The following is a 12231-nucleotide window of genomic DNA, read 5'->3' as shown; positions in this document are numbered from 1 at the left end:
CAGCCATTAGGAAGTTGTAGAGTTAGAATTATAAGACATAACAGATTTCAAAACAGATTCTAGAGCTTCACTCTGTTAAACATTTCAGCTAATAGGAAACAACAGAAAAGCTTTTGAGATTTTCCACACCAGATTCTCATCACAGAACTCAGTAAGCTAATATAATATATACTAGCTAGTCAATAACAAAACTGCATGAAGGAGGTAACTATCCTTTGCTTCCCACCAATTTACTGTCATTAGAAAGCATAGCAACAAACACCCGTGAGAGTGGCCAATATAGGTGGTAGGTCTTTTTCAAATCTAAGCTTACCTGAGTATTCAAAACACAAAAAGGGAAGAATAGGTTATCAAAAGAAGGAGAAAGAACAATTATGCAGAAATAAACAGAAATATGCAAAAATATGCAAGAGAAATGGTATCTCTGAGGAACAATGTTGAGCACATTGAGTTATGTAAATGCTGTTACCTATGGACACAAGCAGTCCTAACATAAAGAACTGACTTAAATGACCAATTCAAACTCTGTTTATCTACTGAAGACAGGATTTATTCCCCTCCTGAAGCATCCTTTTCTTTACCCTCTGAGTGTCTCAAGCGTTTCCACTGAGCATTGCATCCACAGGGGGTACAGCAGAGACCTCACAAGCAGACAAGAAACAAAACAGGCTTTGTTTCCTGTGAAATGGGGGCAGGGCAGCTACAAAAGCAAAGCAAAGCACTACTAACTTTATGATCAGCTTCCAAATCCCAATATTTCCAGTATTGATAAAATCTCTCATGAGAGAAAAAAAATTCCTTAAATATGACAAAAATTTAAAAAATTTAGATAACAGGCTAACTTAAAAACTTGGAAGTCTGTACACTTGCACCATGAAAAATACTTTTCAAATTTTACTTAGCAAATTAGTCCTCACAGCTTTATGGTAACAAATCAGTACCCAGCAATTACTGAAAAATAACAGACCACCTTCTCAAAAAGAAAGGAGGTTATCAGCATGGATCTCTTTTCAAATTTCATCCCCAAAACCTAAATTTTCAAACTTAACATGTTGTTTTTAGACTTATGTAGTTTATACATGCAACCCTTAAATACTACAAAGTATTTATTACAGATATATATGCAATCACGCACTTTGAAAGAAAAACTGATTTAAGACATCGAATCACTTCTTTGCCAAGTATTTTAAGACTCACACAAGTTACTAGGCCATCTCTCAGTCTCAAAACAGTAAAGACTAATATAAAACAGCTACTGCTAGCTAAGTGATTACTTCATTACTAGTCAACTGAATTCTTTACAAAGAAACTAATTCGCATAATTTACATATATTAAAGTTTTATTTTTTAATGTTATCTTGCACAGAACTGGGGTGTAGGCCAGAGGTACAGTGGGTGACATGATTCACGAGTGGGAAGCAATGGGCAAGACAGGAGAGATCTGATTAGTCATGTGGGTCAGTCAGCTCCCTGGCCCAGGATTGAACTCATGCCCCAGTGGCTGATGACAGCTTGATAGCACTGAGACTTTAAACCCTGCGCCATCAGGGAGGCCCTTAACTTATATATTTACATACAAAATGGCTTTTAGTGAAAATTACTCTTTGATTTACAGGGAAACATCTGTCTCTTACAAAAGGCCAGCGTCCTGAACTAACATATTTTTTACCATCAACATGCAAAAACCATTTCCCAACTATGTACCTAAATGGAATGTCATGCCCAAGAAAGATTTTTAAAGAATGTTACTGAGATATTTCACATACCACAAAATTTACAAGCACAATTCAGTTTTCGTATATTCATAAAAGTGTGCATCACCAATGATCTATTTAATTAGAACACTTTCATTACCCTCAAATGAAGTCCTATATCCCCAACACTACACACCCTACTGCATTTCCCTCCCACTTGGCAACTGCTAATCTATTCTGTGTCTCTCCCAATTTGCTTATTTTGAACATGTTATATAGATGGAATCAAACAATTTGTGGTCTTCTGATTGACCTATTTCACACAGTACAATTCATCCATGTTTTGGGTAACGACATTTCACTCCTTTGTATTGCCAAATCTACTACTTTATGGACAAACCAGAGTTGTTAAGGCATCAGTTAATTGACATTTGTTAAACTCTTCTTTTTTGGCTATTAGGAACAATAGAATGTTGCTATGAACACTCATGTACAACATTCACGTACTTGTGGGGACATAAGATTTCAATTCTTTGGCACATATCCCAGGAGCAACAAACCACTGCTGGGTCATACCATCACTACCTTTTAACTTTTTGTGTCAAGACTGAGCTGTTTTCCAAAGAGACTGCAGCATTTTTCAATCCCATCAGCCACGTATGAATGTTCCAATTTCTCCATATGCTGCTCACACTGTTACTGTTCTTGATTTTTGTTAACTAGAGAGAATAAAGTGGTATCTCCTTGTGTTTCTTCTTTGTGTTTTGTGCTAAGTTTATCTCATCTAAGACTCCAAGTGTAGCAGTAGTCTCTTCCTCTATACATATCTTACTTCTCTTCCTTTCCCAAGCACCAACCTCCAAGCCCCCCAAATTGGGTTCAAGTATTTAAATCTTTACCTTGTTCAAACATATTGACAACAAACATTACTATTAAGTCTACTTGATTTCTTCTTCCTTCAAACATCTATCAAAAAGGCTGGTATGAAAATTCATTATGATGGCATTTTTCAAAACAACAACAACAACAACAACAACTGTGGATAGAGCTTTAAAAAATCCCAATTGAACATTTTCTCCTTATCACCTCATTAAGCAGTTTGGGGGTAGGGCACAGGGGCTGCTAAATGAGGTGAGGAGAAGGAAGAAAGTGTTCCAACTAGCTTTCAATTCCTTGTCCCTTGAGTACAACTATATTTCTCTCTACCATGAGAATAAAGTTTTAAGACAAAAATATAGATAATGGGGCTATTAGTCTGACAGGGATTTATTTTTTAAAACACACCAGACATCATGAAATCATGCTAGATGAGCAAACAATTCCATTAATACCAGTTTTATTTCAGTTATACATTGACTATTACTATTAATGACATTTTACTGAGGGAATTTATAATTCAGAAAAGTGCTTATCTTATTTTTGACTTAAATGCACAAAAATTGGTCCTTTTGCATAGTCTAGATCTTGATGGGCTTCTCACCTTTCAATATCCCTCTTTTTGAAAAAGGCTTCTCTGACCACCCATGCACAAGCAGTTTCCCCATCATACAACTCCCCTTCAGAACATCTTGTCTATTCTTCATGGTACTGAACACATTTTATAATGATTCATTTATTTAGTTACTTGCATATCCCTTCCCAATGGCTAGCATAGTGCCTACCTGGCACGCAAATAGCTGCTAAATGAATAAGTCAATACTGAAATGGTTTCTATCCCTACTAGTAGGATGCTGTAAATAATGTACAGGAGCTTCTCCACACTGAAGCAAATCCAGAATGAGTTTGAAAATGACCTCAGCACCCAGGCTAACAGAACAAAAAGAGTATAAAACAAAGCAAACACTATGAAACTCACCTTCTAAATCATTCTGGTTTCTTTAAGCAGAAATCTATTGAATGCTCCCTCAGGAGTTCTATGATCTGTGTCTTGTATTTGGGTCTATGGATTGGCACTAAGCATGGTTATCACCACACACAGCTGTTCTCTGGAGTACATTTTGTAAGAAACTTGCTATTGCTGCAGAGTTGCCACAAATACAACTTGAAACACAGTATTCTTTTAAAAACTAATTAAGGGGGGGGGGCTCTCCTTGGTGGCTCAGTGGGTTAGAGCTCTGCAATATGAAGCTCTTAGAAGCCACTGCAGCACAAGTTCCATCCCCAGTCAGGCAGGTGACCCACATGGCATGGCAGACCTCTCCTGACCCGCCTGCTTTCTCCTCAGCAGTGTGTTTTAATACATCTGCCTGTTCTGTTCCCCACTCTTCATCTGGTGAATCCTTTCACCCAGGCCTCTGGCCTGTCCCCCAGTTCTGTAAGCATAAATAAATCTTAAAAAAAAAAAAAAATTAAGGTTTTTCCTCATTTGATGTTAAGAGCTTTAGTAATAACACAAACCATTAATATATCATGTAAGAACTTCAGTGATCTTTAGCTTTTTTAAGTTTCAAAAATTCCATGTAACTCATTCATTATATAATGTACGATTACCAGTTAGAAAATACATGAGTTTAATTGGTAAGCAGTGGAGATGACCATAATTAATAAACTATTTTGGCCCCACCCCCTCAATTTAACATAATTAAAAAATGAATATAATTATATTCTCAGATAAATATTTTAGCAAGTGTTTATTTTTTTTTATTTAAAAAATTCACAAAGGCAGTATTAGTAACCTTCTAAGTGTTAAGGGGAAGGATGTCCTAAAAGAACTCTGCAGAGTCTTGTAGACCCCCCCCCCTACTCCAGCTTTCTGGACTCTATCCCCTACTCCAGTGATTGGAAGCTATAACTCCCAGCAGTACCAGGGAGAGAACTGAGAGGACCCAAGGGCAGAGCTAGCAGGAATTCTGGGACATTGTGGGATAAATAAGGCGCAATTGCATCTCACTTGGGAAACAGCTATCTGGACTGTGTGACTCTGTGATTCAGTGTTTTCAGTCAACCGAGCTGATAAGGTATTCCAATTACTTTGTATCCCACTCTCTTTCCTTGGGTTGTTTCCTATTTCTTTCCCTTTTTGTAAATAAACCCGTTATTGACCCTTTTGTGTGTGCCTGCAGTACAATTGAATTTTGAGAGTGCGAGTGAGGTAACATAAGCATATCAAACATGGCTTTGCTAAATAAGAACACATCTTGGAAACACACTTCAGATAAGCTTCTATCAGGTATTTCTATCATGGTAACTGTAAGAATTTTCCAAATTGTAGAAACAAAGCATAACACAAATACCTAGCTATCTTTAAGACAGTTAAGATGAAGTCAGCTATTATAATAAGCATATTTAAAATCGTATTTGTTTCCAAGAGTTTGAAAGTATGGAACTTAAGTCTTCCCATCCCCCCCATCAGATTTGTTAGCGTGGTTATACGCATCATGCGATAATGCTTATCTTTGGATTAAAGGTTGAAAGATTTCCCCTGTCTCCTCTTCAAAGTAATTCCTAGTACTGAATGGAGGACCAAGGCTAAACGTAAGGGAAGCAATAAAAAAAGTATCTCTGAAATGTCAATGCATGCAAATCTACATATCAATTGAAAAAAACAATAAAGCAAGAGTCACAAGCAGTCAGAAAATTTATAATTTAACACACCATATCAAATTAAGGACTGAAAATATTCTGAAAATCATCCAATATAAATCCAGTCACATTTTATAATTGAGTCCACTTAAGTCAAGAGAAGTTTGGTATCTTTCTGAACAAGTTGGTTGCCTTATGATAACAGAAGAATGTGGTCGCAATTCCCAACTGAGTGGGCAGTTTTTTCTATAACATAATTCCTTGGAATTAAGCATGTTAACTATGTAACTATTGTTTGGAAGACAGGATGCTAGCAAACTCCTACTCAAGATTTGAAAAATAGATTTGGGAAGGCATGTAAAATGTCAGGTCAGAGCAATTCACCACGTATTTTTTCACTGGTTAATATACATATAAAACACTGTATTGAGTATCACACTGAATCAAAAGCAAAATGAAAAGCATCCAGAGAAAGAAAGTGTCAAGTAAAGAAACAGGAATTTTTAGTTCCTGATCCTAAATTCTTAGTATTAGGTTATAGACTCCTCCATCATTAACTAAGGATGGAAGAAAGGGTATTTTAAGTGTGTTTTAGGTATGAAGAGCAGCTGCTAACTAAAATGAGGCCTTGAAAATAGTAATTTCTCAATGAATATTTCTCAAAAGGCAGGTAGCGGGAGAAACAACAGCTATTAGAGGACATTTGTGGAAATAAGACATGTACTCACAAATTTTAAGGGAAGGACATTTCTGGCTAATAAAGGAACATATATAGTCGGGCCACTAAACCTTCCTAAAACAGAATGGACTACCTTATAATGTGTTAAGCGCCAGTCAAAAGAAAGATCAGAGCTGTGGTTAGAAGACAGTCTTAAGAATATGACAGACTTGAAGCAGGTTAATCAAATGGCTTCATGGTAGTTCTCCCAAGAAATTTTGTAATTCTCTTTCATAACTGGAAACTCATTGTCTTTGGCTAACTTCCTGAACATGAGTCACAATATAGCATGTAAGTACTCACTGTCTTCGTCCCTCTGAAATAGCCATGTATTGGTGGGTTAGGTGTGGTTCTCAAAAATTAACCACATACAATCTAAATCTCAAAAGAGCACGCACACGGCCCTTCCTGATGGTGCGACAGGTTAAAGCACAGCACCATGAAGCTCGCTGCAGCTGTTTCAATGAGAGTTCAATCCCCAACCAGAGATGTAACCCACATGGCATGGCAGACCTCTCCTGACCCACCTGCTGCTCCCCTCAGCAGTGTTACTTTGTCCAACTGCCTGTTATATACCCTGCTCTGCCCTCTGAGGAATCCTCCCACTGCTCCTGCACCTCTGGTCTGTACCCCTGTTCTGTATGTATGTATATATACATACATACATACACACATACACACATACATACACATACATACAAGATCAAGCACAGATTCTCTGTTACTTAAATATATAACCTTGGATAGGCTCAATTTCCCTAGATCTCAGAACAGCTCAGATTTGGGGTAACAGTCCCTAACTCTCCCAGTAATTATTTTTTTTTGTTTGTTTATTAAAACCCAGTAATTATTTTTTAAAGATTTACTTATTTATGCAAACAGAAGCTGGGGTGCAGGCCAGAGATGCAGGTGGTGAGAAGATTCACTAGAGACAGAGTGGGGAGCAGCTCAATCTGTCAGGTTTAGGAAGTATACTGCTGAAGGGAGCAGCAGGCATGACTGGAGAGGTCTGCTGCACCAAGTGGGTTACCTTCCTGGGGGGGATTTAATTTGTGCTGTAGTGGCTGCAGAAAGCTTCACAGTGCTGCGTCTTAATCCCTTGCGCCATCAGGGAGGGAAGAGGGCCCTCCTAGTAGTTCTTTCAAACATACTTTGGTGATCTGAGAAGTAACAACAACTGGTGACACTATGCTATTTAGTGGGCTAGAGACAGGGATGTTCAATGCTCCACAGTGCCTAGCGTATCATCCACTCCCCCTTTGAAAAATGCTGATTAGAAGAGTTATAAATTTCTTTTCAAGGTCATTTTGGGTGAGTTTTATCTATTAATAATTTTTAATTAGCAATAGCCCTTCTTATCTAAAACACACTGAGACATCTTTTCCTCCTGATCCAAAGTAGTTAACTATAGTAGAGTCCACAACCAAAGACTGTTTACAATTTAGGAAGACCAGAAAAGATTTACGAGAGGGTAAGAAAAGAAAAAGCAAGGTTATCAACTTATTGACAGACTTGTTTCAACCAACTTTAAATGATTAGATGCAGACAATTACCCAGGACTCCATTTACGGAGGCAACACATTTAGTTTCTACAGTTTTCAGTGTTAGTTCTCCTCTTGAACAGAACAGACATAGGTATTGAATTGGTGATTGTGCTGTCACCAAAGGTAAAATACCACTTAGAAGTCATCAGAAATATTTCCCCATTAAAAGTTAATGAAATTGGACCCTCTCGGGTGGCGCAGCGGGTTAGGATGCAGCACTGCTAGTGAGCTGCAGCCAAGTGCGATAAAATCTAAGTTCATTGCCTAAAAGTGTACTGGAGTTTATTTTTTTTTTTCCTGAGGATTAGGGATTAGAGTTTTTTAAATGTTTTCATTAGGTCTTTTACTAGAAAATAATCATATGACTATATTATATAAAAAAAGTAATTTTATAAAATACATGAAAATATTTAAACATTGAGACTCTTCATATTGCTGGCATAAAATCTTCATAAAACAGTGTTTACATTAAATAAGTCAAAGGCATGCATAATAGTCAAGGATCAATTTTTTTCGGCAGAGTAAAAGCATTTCTAATATAATCCATTAAAAACACAAAAGCCCTGCTTTTATCAAAGCCAATACATATACTAGAGAGTCTTATTGCCACTGCTATCTCTTCATGTTACAAATTACTAACACATTCTCTAAGACAAAAGAAAATGCCAAAGACAAGTAGTTTTCATATATTATGGAACAAGAACATCAGGGTTAAAATATTCAGGACAAATTACTATTTCATTCCTTGAAATTATATGGATTAACTTCATCTGGGATGGAATGACTGGTAGATAAAATTCTAAATATAATTAAAGCAGCACATATAGAAAATACAAAAGAGGCTAGTGTTTTAAACACATGAGTGATGAAAGCTGAGTTTATACAGCACACTGCATGTCTTCCATTCTAAAATGTCTAAAGACACAGGTCGACTTGACCTAAACCAACAACTGATGAATGTATGAATACAGATTTTGGGAATATAGGAAAGCAATTCCACAACCACGGAAGCAATAACCTACCATTTGTTAGTGTTTGCATGTCTCAAAGGGTCACAAAGGGGATAGTTTATATTTTTTTGGCAGAGAAAACACAATCCACTATAGAACTTCAGATTTCAAGGAAAACTCCAAATGCAGCAGCTAACAGCTTGTCTCTATTTGCTGTCACTCTAGATCAGAGAAACCCACACTTTTTTTCTTTCCTGCCCCCCTCCAGTTACACTTGAGTTCTCTGACTGAAAAGGTCTGGAACAGATTAAAAGTCGGGCCACAAAATAAAAAGCTTTGGCAAGTTGTCAAGTCTGTCTGGATACACATACACAGTGGGCCCCAAAAGGAAAACTAAAAGCAGTAAGAGGATTTATGAGACGTTTTGGGGTATATCTAATTGTATACTTGTGTGTACATAGGTTAGAGGTGGTAGGGAGGGAAAATTTTCTTTGGTACTTTCCCCAGTTTTAAAACAAAAGACCAAGCTGTGTATGTAATTAATGGCTCTACTTAAGCTTATGGCCAACTCAGTTTATTGAGGTTTTAACTGAAAATATTAAAAAAAAAAAAAAAAAAAAAAGGAGCTTTGTTCCAAACTGCAATACCTGAGAGTTAATTATTACCTTTCATAACCTTATGTTGGGGAGAAAATAACCACAGTTACATTTTTTTAAATTTCCAAAATGTGGCCAGGTTAAATTCATTTTATTGAAGATGATTTAAGGAAACACAGCTATTATCATTCCAGTCCATACCATTGGTGACCTTTATTAAATTCTCTACCTTACTTGGTTTCCTGTTTTAACCACATGGGTTTATTCAACTATTAAATAGAATCTGAAGTTGCAAATTATTAACATGCCACATTACTTTTCTAACACCCAAGCAGGTCTTAAAGTTCAAAAGGCTAGTATTTAAGCCAAATAGGGTATCTGTCAAAATGCCAGTCCCTGCCCCTTGTGCACCTTTGACTTTACTTGAAAAGGAGGGGGTGGAGGAGATTTCAATCAGTCCAGAAAACTGACCACTAGGTTGTCTGAGGTGCTAGTGGTCACATGAAGATACAAGAGAACTATTCATAATGTTCCTAACTGGGAAGTTTTTCTTTTTCCTTCCTTCCCCAGGGCTATTTTGCTGGCATTCACAGAGTTAATTCCTCTTTCCCGGAAGGGCCCCATAGTTGTTGTTGGGTCAACCCCTGGGAAGCTTCAAAGGCTCCCTTCCCCTCAGCCTGACCCACTCAGTGATCTGCACATTGTTTTCATTTAGCTGCATCCAGTCCAAGACGAAAGCTTCAAAACCACAACAGCTTCAAAACCACAACGGTCTGCTCCTTTTTAGATTCATTTTTCCATGGCTTTGGAAAAATATCTCAGAAACCCCACTGAAGAAACTGAAAATAGTGAAAAAGAGTATAAAGAGGCACTAAAAAACTTGTATATTATTATCAAAATGTGCACATTTGGGCAGGAGAGCATTCCTTTGTGGAAATGGTGATTCACCCATGGGAGCTAAAGGGGAATATGGTTTTGCTTTCTGTCTCCTAAAATGAAAAACAAAGCACTTCACTTAGAAAAGAGAGAAAAAAGCTAGAAGAGAAGGAAAAAATGCTTTCATTGGACTATCTCCAGGGTGACGGGGTTGCCCCGGCTCAGGACAGCACACACCACAGCACAGGCACAGGGGTCCCCTCTGTCCTCTGAAGCTAAGCCTAGACAGACACAGTCAGGGTCCCAGGTCTCAGATGCAGTGTGACAGTCTGATTACTCCTGCAGCCAGAAAGATCATTTTAAACTAGATCACTGTTTCTCTTCCCAAATGAAAAAGGGGAGTGATCCTCCTGGATAGTCACCCTCAAAACTTTCACCCTGCCCCACCCCAGGAGTCCAACCTTAAAAAGAGGGTCTAGACTTCAGTTGTTCTCAAGTTCAAAGTGAAAGGTATAAAATGAAATATAAAAATATCACTTGAAAAGTTGGGTGGGCATTCATTTTTCAACACTATAAAGCAATGTAATTAATTTTATAAATATAACCTTCCCAAATTCACATACAAAAAAATAGTTAAAAAAATTATCTAAAAAGGTTTTGAGATGAACCTTTACCAAAACGAGGGTCAAGTCTTGGGTCTAGCCAAGAGGTGGTCTTGTTCTTATGGTTTATATAGTAAATTTCTCCATCCTGAGTCATGGCTTGTTCCCATCCATCAGGAAGAGGACCTAAAAATACAGAAAAAAACATCATGGTTGGTTTTTATTTGGTGCACCTAAAAAATGCGGGAAGGATGCTAATTCAAAAAGAAAACACATCTTGACATAAAGTGACTCATTAAGACAGAATTAAGCATATGTTCAGAGAAGAAAGGTTAACTTACATACCTGGTTCTTCTCTAATAAAAAGAAACCACCAAATAATAAAATCTATACCCCCAAAGTCACTGATTGCAAAAAAAGAGTCAGATTTTTGAAAAATCTTCTTGGAAAGCATATAACTGTTCTACTGATAGTGCAAGACACAAAGTGCTCTAGCCATCAATTAAGAGTGAGTGCTTCCTAGGAAGTCCAAGGTTCTTAAGTAAGAATACATGTAAGTCTTTTCAGAACATCTACAGTACCATAAACATTCTGTTTAATATAAAGCATGCTTTAGCTAACTCTGCCAGGCTCCATTTATATCCATTATTTATGTGAGTGGCTCACACCAAAAAAACTTTAAAGAAGAAAACTATGGTCCAAAAGCAACTTATTTTTAAGCAGCCCAGAAATTGCAAGGAGGTGGGGGTTGTGGTTGGAATTCTAAGTTTGTCACAAGCTTGGACAGGGACAAGCTAAGTGTTGGAACTGTTGGAAGGCGAATTTCCCAGGAAAAAAAGAGAGAATAAAGTCCACTTCAAGCTTCAGGTTAAGGAAACTACACTGAGAGACAGTTTCATTTTCAAGAAACTGATTCTATCTTTAGTATGATAAAGACTCTACAGTTGCTTTTGGGAAGTAATAGCAATGAAGAGAGGTCCAGAATGAATCGTTAGATGCAAGCATATTTCCTCATCTCCCTCACTCCCCCATGTCTCTTCCATTCTTCCATTTTCCATCTCCATAAGAAGTCAGGAGAAGAAAGTATAAATTGGAAATAGGAAATAAAAGAGTGGCAACTGAGAATAGAGGCTAAGTACATGCCTAAAATGTTTCCATATGTGGACCCACAGAATTGTGTGCTTGCCATGTATGCAGGTCACTATTCTAAGTATACTACGTACATCAATTCACTTGTTCCTTATAACTACCATAGACATAAACAGTAGTATCATCTCTGGTCTAAGGAAATTGAGGCACAGAGTGGCTCAGAATGATGCTGTATCACAGGGCTAGTTACTGTCAGAGATGATACACTAATCCAGCAGCCTAATTTCTGAACCATCTTTCCTTATAACTACTTATTTTAAAATTTTATCACCCACACCTGAGACCAGAAGCTAAGTATGATTCTGTGCAAAAATGGGAACAAACTCCTTTGTTCTATGCTGGCCATCAAAGACCGCTTTCTGAATGATGCTGTGTAAGTGATGCTCGTTAAAGAGACCCACTCACACACAGGCCCTGGGATACAAAGTCCTAATTTAAGCTAAATTAATTTTTATTAGGGACAGACCGATTTATTACTGTTTAACTGTCAAAGGTCTCCTTGTTAGGAAACAGATATATGAACGGGAGTGCTGTCCCAAGAAGTATCCACCCCCATCCCATCCCATCCCATCCCATCCCA

General features: G+C 37.5%; 1 protein-coding gene across 1 annotated transcript in view; it reads right to left on the bottom strand.

Moving 5' to 3' along the window:
• Positions 1-12231, bottom strand: part of YAP1 (Yes-associated protein 1) — a 104795-nt gene that overhangs the window by 25392 nt on the left and 67172 nt on the right. Inside the window, exon 4 of the mRNA XM_012729953.1 lies at positions 10569-10688. Coding sequence (XP_012585407.1) covers positions 10569-10688 — 120 coding nt within the window. The remainder of the gene's footprint in view (positions 1-10568; positions 10689-12231) is intronic.

Source organism: Condylura cristata, unplaced genomic scaffold (assembly GCF_000260355.1).
Source record: "Condylura cristata isolate star-nosed mole 26May11 unplaced genomic scaffold, ConCri1.0 scaffold00025, whole genome shotgun sequence".
Classification (NCBI taxonomy): domain Eukaryota; kingdom Metazoa; phylum Chordata; class Mammalia; order Eulipotyphla; family Talpidae; genus Condylura; species Condylura cristata.
This window is presented reverse-complemented; position numbering and strand designations above follow the sequence as displayed.